The sequence below is a fragment of the Astyanax mexicanus genome, chromosome 8, assembly GCF_023375975.1.
Source record: "Astyanax mexicanus isolate ESR-SI-001 chromosome 8, AstMex3_surface, whole genome shotgun sequence".
In the NCBI taxonomy this organism is placed as follows: Eukaryota; Metazoa; Chordata; class Actinopteri; order Characiformes; family Acestrorhamphidae; genus Astyanax; species Astyanax mexicanus.
In genome coordinates, this window is record NC_064415.1 from 50,176,245 (window position 1) to 50,192,151 (window position 15,907).

Genomic DNA, 15,907 nt, shown 5'->3' on the forward strand with positions numbered 1-15,907 from the left:
GGGTTTTGCCATGTTGCATCTGTTTATACAGTACCAGTCAAAAAATGAAAACACTAGCTCATGCAATATTTAGTTTATTTTCTACATTGTAGATTAATATTAAAGACATAAACCAATTAAGAGACACATATGGAATTACATAGTAAACAGTAAAAAAGTGTTTGTCCTCCACATTAATCCCCTGATCTAAACCTGATAAACTAAGATGGTGATTTAAGGTGATTTGTGATGAGCTGGAGCAACTATTGTTCAGCACCTCCAGGAACTCCTTCAAGACACTGAGAAAAGTATTCCAGGTGTTACGACCCTAGATAAAAAAAGTATAGCCTAAGGGTCTAAGGGTTGCAACATAAATAAATGGACCAACAAGTTTTGGATGCAAAAATAGAAAAGTGTATTTTATGTTTTTAGATTGGAGGGTCAGGCAATACAAAATACATGGCAGATCAAGAAAATACAAATAATGTTACAGCTCAAAAAGAAATAATAATAATAATAATAATAATAATAATAATAATAATAATAATAATAATAATAATAATACTCAAAGTCATAAACAAATATAAACTAAGTCACAAAAACTTCAGGGTGAGCCAAGGCCAAAATAACAAACAAAAATGTCTAACCAGTCAAAAGCTATCTTACCTGTGCATCAAAAACAAAAGTTCAAAGAAAAGACAAACAGCTTACCTACCTCCCTGTTCATAAACAGAAACAAATGTAAGTAAAAACAAAATGGCAGCTCACCCCTACAGTGACATAAAACATCATCTTAACCAAGACAGAAACATAAGCTAAACAAAGGCAAGTGTCAATATGTCTGCCATGGACCGCATGGTGGAGACACCATGGGCCATCCCACAATGGAACTTCAGGTCCTTTTGTATTCTTGGGTCACATGGCCACAGTGATCAGCTGACATGTTCCCACCAAGATGTGACCTAAGAACTTGAGAGAGAGGGAACAAGAGATACACGGAAAGAGCAGCAGAGGGCAGCAGCACGACAACAGAAAAACAACAAAAGCTACTTAATACCTTGCTCAATCTACAAAAATAATAATAAATTCCAAAATAAACGTCTAGGACGTAACACTCCCCCCCATAAAAAAAAAAATTAAACAATAACTATATCCTAGACAAAGCATCAGCCAAAACATTATCTAATCCTCGCTTGTGTTTAATAGTCAAATTGTAACCTTGAACCATCAATGCCCACCTCATAAGCCGCTGGTTAGAGTTGTACATACGACTCAAGAACACAAGGGGATTGTGATCTGTGAACACCATGACTTCCTGAGAGCTAGAGCCAACATACACCTCAAAGTGTTTTAAAGCCAAAATCAAAGCCAATGTCTCCTTCTCGATTGTGGAATAATGCATCTGATAACGAGTAAACTTTTTGGAAAAGTAGCAAACTGGATGATCAATTCCCTGTTCATCTTCTTGCAAGAGAACAGCGCCAACTCCAGTATTACTAGCATCAATCTCCAACTTAAAAGGACATTGAAAATTTGGAGCTGCAAGCACTGGGGCACAGCAAAGCAAAGATTTAACACTATCGAAAGCTTGCTGACATTCAACAGACCAGACAAAAGGGACAGAAGCTCTAAGTAGATTAGTTAGGGGAAACACTACTGTAGAAAAATTTCTACAAAAACCCCGATAATAGCCCACCATTCCTAAGAAACGGCGCAACTCACGCTTGGTCTTTGGTGCTGGAAAATTCACAATGGCCTCAACCTTAGCTCCTAGAGGGCGAACACAACCACCACCAACCTCTTTTCCCAAGTACACCACTGTAGCCTTTCCAAACTCGCATTTGGCCAAATTTAGGGTAAGGGCAGCTTCTTCAAGACGCTGAAACACAAGATCCAAAACAGTTAAATGCTCTGACCAACTCTGGCTATAGATCACAAGATCGTCTAAATAAGCTTTACCATTTTTAATGCCCTTCAGAACGACACTCATCAATCTTTGGAATGTAGCTGGAGCATTTCTCATCCCAAAAGCCATCACTTTATATTGTAAAAAATCATCGGGTGTAACAAAAGCTGAAATATCAGATGCACGCTGAGTTAATGGTACTTGCCAATATCCCTTTAAAAGATCTAATGTACTCACATAGCGAGCAGAACCAACACTGTCTACACAGTCCTCCATGCGAGGCAATGGAAAGGAATCAACACGAGTTACAGCATTAACTTTACGATAATCTGTACAGAAACGTAGTGTGCCATCAGGTTTTGGTACTAAGATGCACGGAGATCTCCATAGACTGGAGCTAGGCTCAGCAAGACCATGATCTACAAGATACTGTGTTTCTTTCTGCATACTAGTACGCTTGGCTGGATGAAGACGATAAGCATGCTGCTTAATGGGAGGATGATCATTAACATCAATGTCATGCTCAAGTACATGAGTTTGAGACGGATGATCAGAAAACAAAGACTTGTGGCTTTCAATTAAGTTGGAAATATCTTGAGAGCAGTCATCACTTAAATGAGAAAGAAAACTGGGCAAATTGTTCAAGATGTCAGAATTTTGCCAACGAGCACTAACTACAGGAGCACTGGACATAGGCTCTTCAGTCTCAAAGGGTTGCAAAGGAGTGGACACAAAGGAAACTGAGGCTACTGGAATGGAACTAGAGGAAGGTGCAGATGTCTTACAATCATGGTTTTCTCTGGCTACATAACCCTTCAACATATTTATGTGGCAAACCCTGGTTTTCCTTCTACGATCTGGAGTTCGCACCACATAATCAGTATCACTGAGTTTTGAATCAATAACATAAGGCCCTGAAAACTTAGCCTGCAACGATGATCCTGGTAAAGGTAGCAATACCAAGACTAAATCACCCGGCTGAAAAGAACGAGACACAGCACACTTATCATAATGCTTCTTCATCTTGGACTGGGAGGAAGCCAACATGCTTTTAGCTGCCTCACATGCAAAGTGAAGACGTTCTCTAAAGCTACTCACATAGTCAAGCAAATTTGTGGTAGATGGCTCATCTGTAGACAACCACTTGTCTTTTAGAAGTTTTAAAGGACCTCTCACAGTATGGCCAAAAACAAGTTCTGCGGGGCTAAAGCCCAGCGAATCCTGAACTGCTTCTCGAACTGCAAAGAGTACTAGGGGAACTCCCTCGTCCCATTCACGACCAGACTCAAAACATGGCTTACGCAACATGGCTTTTAGGCTTTGATGGAACCTCTCTAGCGCCCCCTGTGATTCTGGATGATATGCACTGGAAACTCTATGAGAAATAGAAAGTTGTTTTAAAACCTGTGCAAACAGTTTAGACATGAAGTTCGAACCCTGGTCTGTTTGGATATATTTTGGCAAACCAAAATATATCCAACTCTCCCTCATGAAGACACTGAGATTAAAATACCAAGAGTGTGCAGATCTGTCCTCAAAGATAAATGTGGTAATTAGAAGAATGTAAAGTATAAAACATATTCTGGTTTAACACTTTTTGTATGGCGTGTGCTCCTGTTGTACACTCCTATTGTGTTTAAGGAGTGTGCTGAGGTTGGTTGATTGTTGATATGGTTAAAGGAAGTGAGTCCAGGATAAGGAGTGTTTTCTGTTTGTTCTTAGAGAACTTCATCACAGTATTGGTACATTTTCTCTGTAGGTCTGAATACTTGTCGGTTATCAGACCATGAACATAGTGTTATACTGTGCTTCTGGATTATTGTAAAGCAGGTATTAGATTGTTATAATTGTTATCGTTTGTTTAGTGAATATTAATACATCCTGGCTGAGCTTTATGTTACTTGCCACTGTTTGTATCATAAATGTCATTTATTGTATTATTTTCAACATTTAAAACATTAAATATATAAATAATAAAAACATTTTATTATGTGTGTTTATATTCTACATGTTCTATATGTTTTATAACTGAAATAGAAGCAGTCTGCAGTGTACAGACAATAATGCAGCAATGATGAACAGAGCAGATGACTGTAATTAATGTAAAATGTATTCAATATTAACAACACATATATTACTCAGATAATAAGTAAGAATTCAGTCAGTCAGCTCTTTGACCCGATGTTACATTAAAACAGTAATTAAGAGAACTTAAAATATCTAAAAATATCACTTTTCTATCTTCAAATTCACTCACCAAAAAACGAAAAGCAGTAGCCGCTTGGTGAGGGTTCCCATCAGACCCTGACTGGTAGTGCTGGTATTTTACACACATCTCTATTCTCCATTCATCTACTATATAAAGATTAAATATTGATCTGTTTTACATTTCTGAAATGAAATATATCTACTCCTCTTAGCTTGATTAGATTAGGTAATAATGAAAATTTCTGTAGGAAGAGTTTATCCTCATATAACACATATAATCATCTGGATTTACTGGATTGAGTTTAGTTCTGCATTTATAATGAAAAGCTGAAGTGAGAACACCTATAATACAATCTGATACTACAGTTTATTCACTGAATTTTCAGACAGTGTGTGAATCCTGCTTCCTATTTTTAATCTATTCAGCACCTTCTAAAAACCTGTAACTGACCCAAACCCAGTGTGTAACATATTAATTCTCTACATAAACAAAACACATCTTCAACACTGTATAACAGAACTGAAACATTACAATACTGACTGGAACAGCTGTGATATTTGTAATCTAGACTAATCTAATCTCTTTTAAGGGGGTTGAATAGTTTTGAAAGGCACTGGGTGTAAAGAACTCTGCTTCTCTCCTGATCTTCATTCCTCTGTTCTTATAACTAATGTAGGAGGAGTCTTTACATGCTTGAAAAGTAGCTCCCAGATCTCTCCTCATTATCTGAACACTGGAGTCACCATGATGTTCCTGTGCTCTCTGACTGTGTTTATCATCATACTTGGTAAGTGGAATTAACTAGATCTTTATCTGTGTGAAATATATTACTGTGTTTTAGAATTCAGCTTTTCTGTGTTGGTTTTGTGGTGATGTGTCTGAGTGTATCAGTGATGAATTAGGTGGAATGAAGTTCATCTTTTCTACAATGCTGATGTAAATTTCTTCTCATTGTTTTTTTTATTTCTCCCTTTATTTCCCCAATTCAGTTCTACAGTGGATTTCAGTGAATCAAGAGTGAATCTGATCATCTCCTCTACTGCAGTATCAGACTCTGCTCTCTACTACTGCGCTCTGGAGCCCACAGTGACAGAAACCCACCAAACACTGTACTAAAACTTTTCTTGTGAAATATGTAGAAATACTTATATTTCAGGAGGGGTTGCTGTTTCTCTTCAGGTTTGCATGCTCCAAGTAGTCCTATTCTTTTGACAGCACTACTCTACAGGCACTATACTGGCTATATGTGTGCATTTGCACATCTGTGTCAGCAGCAATGGGTGCATGTAGAAGTAGATGAATGCATCATTCATTAGAATGAGTGAGATATTGTGTACACTGTGATTTTAATTAAGAAATCTCCCATTATAAACCCAAATTCAAACACGCATGAATTTTCAAAATCTGCCAGTTAATCAAAAACACTGAAAACAGGTTTAGCAGCAGAACCCTCGATCTGTTCTATAAATCTTTATAAACTTCTGATCAAATCTGTTCTGCTCTTTACGCAGGTCTGTCAGGAGGTGGCGCTCTGCTCTCCTGTTGAACTGAACTGAGAGTCTGAGTCAGATCAACATGAGCTCCTTGAAGAGGAACTCTTCTATTTATTCAGTCTCTGAGCTTCAGACAGGATGCTGCTCTGTGTTCTGCTCATCTTTACTCTGACTGAAGGTGAGGAGTTCATCTCTTTATTCATCATCAATTCCTCATTTATTCAATACTTCTTTTTTATCTATTTTCTAGTTTAAACTGAACAATTCTGATTGTAGATACAGATTACATACTTCAATTAAACCTCGTTAATCTTAATAATTATTAATAAAAATCTGTTTGTTTCTCGTTTTGTAGAAATCAGTGCTGCTGATGGAATACAGCCACTCTTCAGTGTAAAGCGAGTTTTGGAGGGAGCAGATGTGACTCTCTCCTGTAATTATACTGCATCTTACATAAACAGCCTGCAGTGGTACCGTCAGTATCCTGAATCAGAACCAGAATTCCTCATTTCTCTCACTGAAACTGAGGGAGCATCTAATTCTACTCTCCGTCTGACAGCAAAGGCTGACAAACAACAGAAACAAGTGGATCTGAACATATCTAGAACTGCAGTATCAGACTCTGCTCTCTACTACTGCGCTCTGCAGCCCACAGTGACAGAAACCCACCAAACACTGTACTAAAACTTTACTTGTGAAATATGTAGAAACACTTACATTTCAGGAGGGGGCGCTGTTTCTCTTCTGATTCTTCACCATCAAGGTTATATCAGTCATAGTCAGAAACAAAAGAGATCCAGTAACTATTGATGGGACAGAGTTTTAGAGTAAGATGAGATACAGAAAAAAACAAAAACATTATTAAAGGCCACAATTGAGCAAATCCAACCACTACCAACAGGTCTGTGTTTCAGTCAGGAGTGTCTGATTAGTGTAAACAGATGCAGAAATTAGAATAATTACTATTTACACATCACAATTTGTTTCTAAAAGAATGAAACTTTTTAATCAGTAAAATATATTGTTGTATGCAGGTTTTCATGTGGTTGTATGTGGAGATTTTAACACCATTACAGATGAGATAGACAGCTTATCAAATAAACCTAATAAAATACGCAGTGACGGTAGATTATTAAAGCAAATTATGTTAGAAAATAAAATGACTGATACAGGTTGACAGTTTACACGTTTTAATAGAATTCATAGTTCTAGAATAGATATAATATATTTACATGATGAATTTGGTGCTGTTTCATATTCAGTTAAAAAACTAATAGAATCAGATTATTTGACAATTGTCTCACAAATTGAATATTGCGATAAATATGTAAAAACTATTGGAAACTGATTGTAAAAATTTGTAGATAGAATGATAGAATTAAAAGAAGAAGAAATTAATAGAATACAATCTCTGAGAAAGAACAAGTTGTTCTGATGTGGGCCTCTAAAATGGTGGTACTTCGCGCAGGTGCACCTTGTCAGCAGGTGATTTTTAAAACCTCTCTAAAACAATGGGCCAACCTCAACAAATCACCTCTTAGAACATGTAAACGTTTTAGCTTAAATAAAATTGCCTTACAAAAGTAAGTAAATATAATTATTGAATTGTATCATGATATTTTGTTCTGCAACACTGTAACAATTTTCAAAAATGCAATATACTAGATATTTAGTTAAAAGTTAAGATAGGAAGATTGGTGTTGTGGGTAAAACTTGACAACTAGATAGCGGTGTTGTAATCTGTCGTTAGATTTTATAAAAATAGATTTTATAAATATAATAAAAAATATTTAAATATAAAAAAATAAAATTCTTTTTATACAATGCCAGTTTTCCAACATATCTCCTTGCTTACTGTATCAGAATATCGTAGCATGTACTGTATTACTAAATTATTGACAATAAATAGCAATCCATAGATAATTCATGTATTCAGATAATTCCTATATTTTTTTGTTTTGATATAAAATGTCTGTTCTTTAAAAAATTCTGATGATTTTTCTAGATAAAATACAAGGGAAATCCAGTAAAATATAGTTAAAAACAAAAATTTCACTGTGGCACGGCAGGTACGGGTAGTGCAGGTATTGCCCCACACCTCCAGGGGTTCAGGTTTCAGGGTTGTGGGTTAATTTTAAGCACTTTTCGTGTATTGCATGGATGCTGTTAAACATGAACAATATATCTGGAATAACAGAAATGGAGCACAGAGGGCAGATGCATGAGCGATAAATGGATGTATCCAAACTAGATTTTACAATTATTATTCAAAAGATTTCTAAAAACAGGAAACGTAATAGTTTATGTGAGGTGCACTGTAAAAATATGTTTTCCCTAATACAATCAACATACATTTTACCTTTAATTTTTTTTAAAGTTTGTTTAAATTTAAGAGGATCGGACAGCACTCGTATAATATCCAATGTATTTATTTGACTCACAGATAAAACACGAAGGTTTCGGCCCTTAGGCCTTCCTCAGCGTGCTCACCAAACACCAGACCCGCTACTACAGGGGTGTCCAAACTTTTTTTGTTGGGGGCCAGAAGGAGAAATATATTTGAAGTCACGGGCCACACTAACAAATAATGAAATAGACCACTTTAAATAATACTTTTTTCCTGATTATTTCATTTACACACCATTTTACTTGACTTACTCTCTTTATCTTTGACAGTATTGTGTAAACTAAGATTTTTCAAATTGATGTTTAATTTCATGATGGTTCTTAATATTAAACTCCTTAATTACGGCAACTTTTAGACTTTGGCCCGTTTTTCTGCGCTAGAAATGTGCACTCTCTCCGCTTTCAGACTCTTTTACTCCGTTTTTCTGCGCTAGAAATGTGCACTCTCTCCGCTTTTAGACTCTTTTACTCCGTTTTCCTGCGCAAGAAATGCGCACCCTCTCCGCTTTTAGACTCTTTGGCCCGTTTCTGACACCTAGCGTTCAAACTTTGAATCTCACATTATAAAAACCTGCTTAACAGCGCAAGTACGTCTCGCTGCAGCCTGTAGGAAGGCGGAGTTGGACATCCAACTCCGCCCACATCCAACTCCGCCCACATGTGCTCTTGTACGCCAACCCCCCTACTTTTTTGTTCAAGAAGCACTGTGTGCCACGTGAAATACGCATATAACGCCGATGTTGCGCTAAATTTACGCATATCTTGTGAGTAGTTCCACCACGTAGCCTTGGCTACAGCTCTACACATGCTGTAGTGTAATGCACAGATATCACAAAAAATAGGCTATATATACAGTACCAGCCAAAAGTTTGGAAACACTTTCTCATTCATTTTTGGTTTAACATTGTAAATAAAGTAATACATAAGGAATCATGTGAACTTAAAAGTGTATGATTTTATTGTTTTTCTTATATGGCATGCTGCTAACTTGTGGTTTATGAGGCTGGTAACTCATTCTGTGTAACAGAGGGAACTCTTCTTTTTCATCACGTGTGCCATTTCTCCTTTATTTTATACAATAAGCAAATAATTGCATACAACGATTTGCTGTTTCCAAAAGATCAATTGCCTCTGTCCTGTATATCACAATACATTATACATTAATCTGTCCCACTCACCAGCAGAGTAAGCCATTATTTCACTGCATTAATCCTTACATTTAAATTTGTTAAACTAGTTGCCAGAGTGTGTAGATTTTATAAATTTATTTTAGACTGGTAAATATCTCCAGAATTATTGATTAGCTATCATAGGAATCATTATTTACTTATTATATAAAGTTAAAACTTACGATATACAGTTTTTGGTTATGTTCCATATGAAATAAAGAGCACATTATCAATCATGGCTTTGCACTGGTAGAGGCTGGTCAAAGGCTGCATCTGATTATTAAAGTGTTTGATTGTTAGATCACACCTGTTCTCTGTACTGTAATGCTCTATACTTCATATTACAGATAGACAGTGCTTCTTATCACCACTCAGCAGGGGGAAGGCTATTTGTGTCATAGGCATAGCTAATATATAATAATGATATTAGAAGTAATTCTGCATCTTCACTGTCAACAGGGTGCTGAAAATATTACAGATGAGAATGACACAGCTGCACTGTATAGCATACAATTTAGGACCACCACAGAGCAGCTATTATGTGGCTTGTTGGTTATTCACAACACTACAGTGACACTGACATAGTGGTGTTAAGAGCTGTGTTGGTATGAGTGGATCCGACAAAGTAGTGCCTCTGGAGAATTTAAACACCTCATTGTCACTACTGGACAGGAAATGCTCCATCAACCAGCATCATGTGGGCAGCGTCCTGTATTCAGCATCAAGTAGGCAGCATCCCATGGGCACTGATGAAGAATTTGCAGATTTGCAACAAACTGTGCAGCAACAGATTTAAAGATTCTGTCTCTGACTTTTCACTCACAATGTAAAGCAGCTGTTGGTAGAAGTGTCTAATAGAGTGAACAGTGTTTTATACCTATTGTATATTATACACCAGTAAACCATTATGCAACTAAAGTGTCCTAGATGCTAATTGGAGCTAAAAAAAAGAATAATAGAAGCAGAAACAAGCAGGTGGTAATAATGGTATGCTGGATAGTGTATAACGATAGAGTACAATATATCAAATGCTGTGGTTTCAGAAATTAAAATATATGTATACATAGCTATTTTGTCAATAATAATAATAATAATAATAATAATAATAATGATATCCCTCTCCTGCTTCTCCTCTCCCAATTTTGTATGGCTGACAGTAGTTCCCAGGGAAATTAACTCCATTTACAAACACTTTGTCCAAGCTAATACAATATCTTTATTGGCATTTATTGGCACACTAGCCTTTAAAATGTTTGGTTACATGCTTTGGTCAAACAAATACAGAAGTCTTTATTTAAAAATGCAACACCCAGCCACTCACACTCAGCCACTCACACACCCAGCCACTCACACACCCAGCCATTCATGAAGCTGGCTGCAAAATCCAGGGTGCTCGTTTTCGCTGTAAAATGCCACAAGCTCCCCTCGTCTCCCATGCCCAACGTAGCCTGTAATATAAGTAAAAACACACACTTTCACAAAGTAACAATCTCCCAAGCCCCAATACCTTAAATATATTGACTTACCAATTTCTGACCTCAGGAAAAAATTATCAAAATTTATTTAGAACAAACATACCCAGTATGTAGTCTTTATAAGTTTCTTGACAGTTCTGGCAGCACTGCAGTTCGTACATCCTGCGAAACTCGTCTTTACATGCAGCACTGTGATGTTTTCATGGCACTACACCTGTAGGTTTAAAAAAATCAAGAATTTTAAAATGATTTCAAAATCAGTGAGTGTAATTCCTTTTCTAAGGGAAAACAAACATCTTAACTGTACTGAAATATCATGCTTACTGTCAAGCCACTCGAAATGTGCCCGGGCCCGGAATGATTGTTGTCCAAACAATGTCCCGGAAGAGACGACAAACCAGTGACAGCTTTAAAAAAGCTTTGTCACCCTCATCCAGAACTGTATCTATGAGAATAAGGGGCATCTGTGAAAAACATTATAGAAGCATGTAGATTTTGATTCATGAAAATTATAGTAATTGAAAAAAATGACCAGATAACATTCTAAGGCTGCAACCAATTACTATTTTGGTATTCTATTAATCTGAGTTGGCACTTATTATTTCAATCATATCCCCAATCTCTGATTACTGTAGGAATGGCTAGCATTTTTGCCTGAAGACTGTAGTCAGCCTCATTCTGTTGACTAATCTCTGCCTTAACGTAACAAAACAGCTCTCTGCTTTTCTATCCCTTTAAAATGATAGCACTCCAATAGCTTATGGGCTTCAAATGTCCTTGAAATGACTAGTCAACACTAGGTCAAGTTGAAATTTCAAATAATGTCAACTTATCTTTTCAGCCCAATTCAGACTTTTGAAAACAAACCACAACAGTAAAACATTTTAAATGGCCCAGTTAAATTAACCCGAAATAAAAAAAAACACACATCCACACCCTCACACCTGTTCAAAGGAGACGTTGCCCATTCTATCTCCTTCATCAGTCACACGTTCAACACGCTGAACTTTCCTGAGAGAAAATATAATAATTAATATAATTAATACCATGCACAGAGGAAGCAAGACCAGAACTGGGAGAAGGTGTATCAGGAGTAGCTGGCAGAGGGGGAGCTGGACGTGCATCAGAAGTAGCAACAGTCTGTGGATTAAACACTTCTGCTATAATGGTCTTGGTTGCACTGCTGCACAGAGATACATGATGTCTGAACTGGTCTTTGCATAGTATTGTATGGCTGCAATAGACACAATAAAAGTGTGCTGTAGGTGTGCAGTTTAGAGATGAAGGAAACTGTAAGACCAAAATGCACACAACATGCAATTAAGCCTATAAATATTAATATTCTTCAACTCATTATGCCCATCAATTGAGTGTAAGATGTAAGTGCATTTGTTGATTCAAGATATTACATTTACATGTTTATTTGTTATAGCCAATAAAATCAATATCTCTCTCTCTGTTTAAAGAAATACTTCCCCATACCGTTATTCTCGACTGCTTGTTTGATATGGTTTTGTAGATGTAGGCTGTTATTAAATCGCTGGTCAGTGTCAAAACTGAAGCAGGGGCATTTGAAAACACCACACTGGCCAAACCGTGAAGGGTCAGGAGTGGCCTGGACATGTGTTGGATGCTGTAAAACAGAAAGCAACAAAACACAACATGAGCTTACAATTACTATATCGGTGCACATTAATTGTAACTACATTCAGTACAAAGGTAATAAATGTGCATCGACTTAACCCTCCTGTTACGTTACGGGTCAAATTGATCCATTTAGTAAGATAGTAAAAGTATTTTTTCTGTATGAAACGTCTTCAGCTTGCCTTTATTTGTATAATTAACATATAACATGAAAATGGTTAATTTCATATTTGCAACAACCCCCTGCAAAAACTAAAACGAAATTGTAATGTTATGTTTCATTTATATGTAAAAATATTGTGTTGGTCGTTTAAAAGTAACAAAGTAGTAAAACAAAAAAAAAAAGTAAGATTTTTTAAAATGGAAAAACAAGTGAATTATCCTAATTGAACTATTACCTCTATTGTACACTATTGTACTAAATGTTGATAGAACAATCAGCAATGGAGTTAGTTATTAAATATTTACTCTTCTGGTTAGGATTATTTTGGTTTCAGAAATATTTTGGATAATTAAAAATGAACCAGGTCAAATTAACCCGGGAATACCATTGCTATTCCTGACAAATTAAATAGGAGGATTAAGCATTGATATCTTCAAATATTTATTTGTATGACTAAGACTTTGAACCAATTTTAGTTAGCTAGATTATCTTGCTATCTTGTTAGCCAATTAACTTCTTGTATAGACAGTTTAAACAGTTTTTTAGGTTAGCTGACTATGACCCCTAGCTATGCCTAAAACAAAACTGATGCCTAGCTCACTACTAGCTATGAGAGTTTATCTGTGATACCATTAATTGGTAGCATTTTAGCCCATAAAACAGAAGGTAAGATAACTAAAGTTTGAATTAGACAAGACTGGGTGCAATTCTGCATTAGAATCCATCAAAAAAACGGCAATATGACTAGAAGCAAACAAACCACATGGTACACGCGCCGATGTAGAACCTTCATGTGTGTATCAACGACTCACCGTTTATTCATAAAATATAATATAGAAAAACAAGAGGACATTATAAAAATAGCTCTGTTAACTTAAAAAATAACTCAATATTTGTACTTACCGCCATAACCGGAGATATAAATCAGATAGATGCTTTAGCTGCTTTCTCGGCTACAATTCCTGTTTACCTGGAGTAAATGTAGGCGTTCGTGACGGACGTAAGGTGGGTGTTGCTTTAGACGTAAGGCGGAGTTGGACATGGGCGGAGTTGGATGTGGGCGGGGTTGGATGTCCAACTCCGCCTTCCTACAGGCTGCAGCGAGCGGCTCCTCTAACAGCGGGCCAACTTTCATTCTATTTCTAAAATACCTCGAGGGCCGCTCCAAAAAAGGAAACGGGCCGCAAATGGCCCGCGGGCCGTAGTTTGGACACCACTGGTCTACAATGCAAAATGCAAAAATTATTTTTGAAATTTGAGAGATAAAATTGACAAATGGCAAATGACATCAGATAAACCCAAAATACAGTATCAGTCAAATGTTTGGATTCACTACTCTGTATTCAATAGATTTTTTTTAGATAAGATAAACTGTTTACAAAAAATCAAGATATGTATTGTTTTAAATATTTTAAAAACCAGAATACGTTTTAAACTTTCAATTCTTGGTATGATTCATAAAATAGAACCTGAAATTTGGCTAAACAGTGCTTACACATCTTGCTCATTTGTGGCCATTAGTTAATAACTTTTCTAAATAGTGTTTCTTTTGAATCTAGAATTTCCAAAGTTGTTATAAGAATTGTAGAACTCTTAATGTATGTAAATCAGATTGCTGTCCAATTAAAAACAAGTATATACATTTTAAACCTTTTTTCATTTTGCGTTTGTGTTGTGGGGGTTGGTGGGGGGGGGGGGGGTGGGGGGGGGGGGGTGGGGGTGATGCATGGGGGGTGGTTTGGGTGTAAAATCAGAGCTCATCCGGGATTCGAACCCGGGACCTCTCGCTCCAAAAGCGAGAATCATACCCCTAGACCAACGAGCTGATGATCTTTATGACCCAATGCCACCCCCTCCCTGTGGAGGACTTTTAATACTTTAGTTATCTTTATTCATATGTGTATATATACATTTTATTTTATTTTTTATTTTATTTTTTTTTGCTGGAGCTGTCAATCGCCCTGCTGCTATGCTCTCAGCACTCATCATATTCATCACATTTTTTGCTTCTGTATCTTTCTCCTTAAGCCGCTCCTCTGTATCAGAATCTCCTCTTTCTGCTCAATCTCCTACTCTTTCTGCTCCATCTCCTTGTCTTCCTCCTCCATCTCCTTCTCTTCCTGCTCCATCTCCTTCTCTTCCTGCTCCATCTCCTTCTCTTCCTGCTTCATCTCCCTTTCTTTCTGCTTCATCTCCCTTTCTTTCTGCTTAATCTCCCTTTCTTTCTGCTTCACCTCCCTTTCTTTCTGCTTCACCTCCCTTTCTTTCTGCTTCACCTCCCTTTCTTTCTGCTTCATCTCCCTTTCTTGCTGCTTCATCTGCTCTTTCAGCTGCCTCATCTCCTTCTCTATCAGCTGCCGCATCTCCATCTCTTTCTGCAGGATCTCTTTATCTTCTACCAGCATATTATTGACTTTCTGCAGAAGGTCCTCTTCCTGCCGCTGCATCTCCTTCTCTTTCTGCTCCAGCTCCTCCTCTTTCTGCTGCATCTCCTTCTCTTCATCCAGCATCTCCTTCACTTTCTGCACAATCTCCTCTTTCAGCAGCTGCATCCCCATCTCCTTCTGCTCCAGCTCCGTCTCTTTCTGCTCCAGCTCCGTCTCTTTCTGCTGCATCTCCTCTTTCAGCAGCCACATCTCCTTCTCTTTCTGCTGCCACTGCAGCTCCATCTCCTCCTCTTTCTGCTGCATCTTCTCTTTCAGCAGCCACATCTCCTTCTCTTTCTGCAGCATCTGCAGCTCCATCTCCTTCCCTTTCTGCTGCATCTCCTCTTTCAGCAGCCATATCTTCCTCTCTTTCTGCTGCATCTGCAGCTCCATCTCCTTCTCTTTCTGCTGCATCTCCTTCTTATACTGCAGCATCTCTTTATCTTCCTGCAGCTGCATGTCCTCTTTCTGCCGCAACTCCTCCTGTTTCAGAAGCATCTCCTCCTCTTTTTGCTGCATCTCCTCTTGTTTCTCCTGCATCTCCTCCTCTTTCAGCTGTAACTCCTCCTCTTTCTCCTGAAACTCTTCTTCTTTCTCCTGAAACTCCTCCTCTTTCTGACTAAACTCCGCTTCTATCTGCTTTAACTCCTCCTCTTTCAGCTTCAGCCCCTCCTCTTTCAGCTTCAGCTCCTCCTGTTTTCGCTGCATCTCCTCCTTCCTGCGGGACTTTTTCCCTGGGATCAGTTTTTTCAACCACTTAAACGCCATTGCGAGAGTACACGCTGTGCAGTGAGCTCAATAATGTCATGCGCCCAAATGCGCGGGCCTATTTATAGCCCCGGGGCTATGACGTCATTCCTTCTAGGGTTATGACGTCACGCGCCAGCGCCACGCTGTTCTCTGGACTTCTCTCAGAGGTGCTGTCAACGTTGCTAGCATACGGGGCAGGATTGCCTGCTGGGATACAAGCGCATGCGCGCACAACATGTTTATTGTTTCTTGGAAAAAATAAAAAGCTTTTTCAAATCAGAACTAAT

The 15,907-nt window shown here is 37.7% G+C and overlaps 1 protein-coding gene, 1 long non-coding RNA gene, 1 other non-coding gene and 1 gene segment (V, D, J or C); 1 reads left to right on the forward strand and 3 right to left on the reverse strand.

Annotated features, from left to right (window-relative positions):
- The first annotated feature begins 5,550 nt into the window (after positions 1–5,550).
- Positions 5,551–6,286, forward strand: LOC125803878 (T cell receptor alpha variable 18-like). The segment is given in 2 exon segments: positions 5,551–5,765; positions 5,943–6,286. Coding segments are annotated over 2 exon segments (369 nt in total).
- Positions 6,287–10,354: 4,068 nt separating this feature from the next.
- On the reverse strand, positions 10,355–13,687 carry LOC125803881 (uncharacterized). Of its 2 annotated transcripts, none has more exons than XR_007440235.1 (6): positions 13,348–13,687; positions 12,120–12,270; positions 11,582–11,648; positions 10,962–11,082; positions 10,741–10,851; positions 10,355–10,610 (listed from the first exon to the last, which is right to left on the reverse strand). It is a non-coding gene; the product is annotated as an uncharacterized LOC125803881 (long non-coding RNA). The 2 variants fall into 2 exon arrangements; XR_007440236.1 differs by having other exon boundaries at positions 10,962–11,101.
- Positions 13,688–14,197: 510 nt separating this feature from the next.
- On the reverse strand, positions 14,198–14,269 carry trnaq-uug (transfer RNA glutamine (anticodon UUG)). The gene has a single exon. It is a non-coding gene; the product is annotated as a tRNA-Gln (tRNA).
- LOC103037365 (golgin subfamily A member 6-like protein 22) lies at positions 14,269–15,684 on the reverse strand. Of its 4 annotated transcripts, none has more exons than XM_049482391.1 (2): positions 14,700–15,684; positions 14,269–14,636 (listed from the first exon to the last, which is right to left on the reverse strand). In XM_049482391.1, the coding sequence occupies exons 1-2, from the start codon at positions 15,636–15,638 to the stop codon at positions 14,514–14,516; spliced, it is 1,062 nt and encodes a 353-aa protein (XP_049338348.1). In that variant the 5' UTR covers positions 15,639–15,684; the 3' UTR covers positions 14,269–14,513. The 4 variants fall into 4 exon arrangements, with proteins under 4 accessions (XP_049338348.1, XP_049338347.1, XP_049338346.1 ...); XM_049482390.1 differs by having other exon boundaries at positions 14,269–14,657; XM_049482389.1 differs by having other exon boundaries at positions 14,679–15,684.
- Between the last annotated feature and the right edge of the window lie 223 nt (positions 15,685–15,907).

Coding starts and splice junctions, on each gene's coding strand:
- LOC103037365 (XM_007242637.4), bottom strand. CDS start 15,638: ATGGCGTTTAAGTGGTTGAAAAAACTGATCCCAGGGAAAAAGTCCCGC.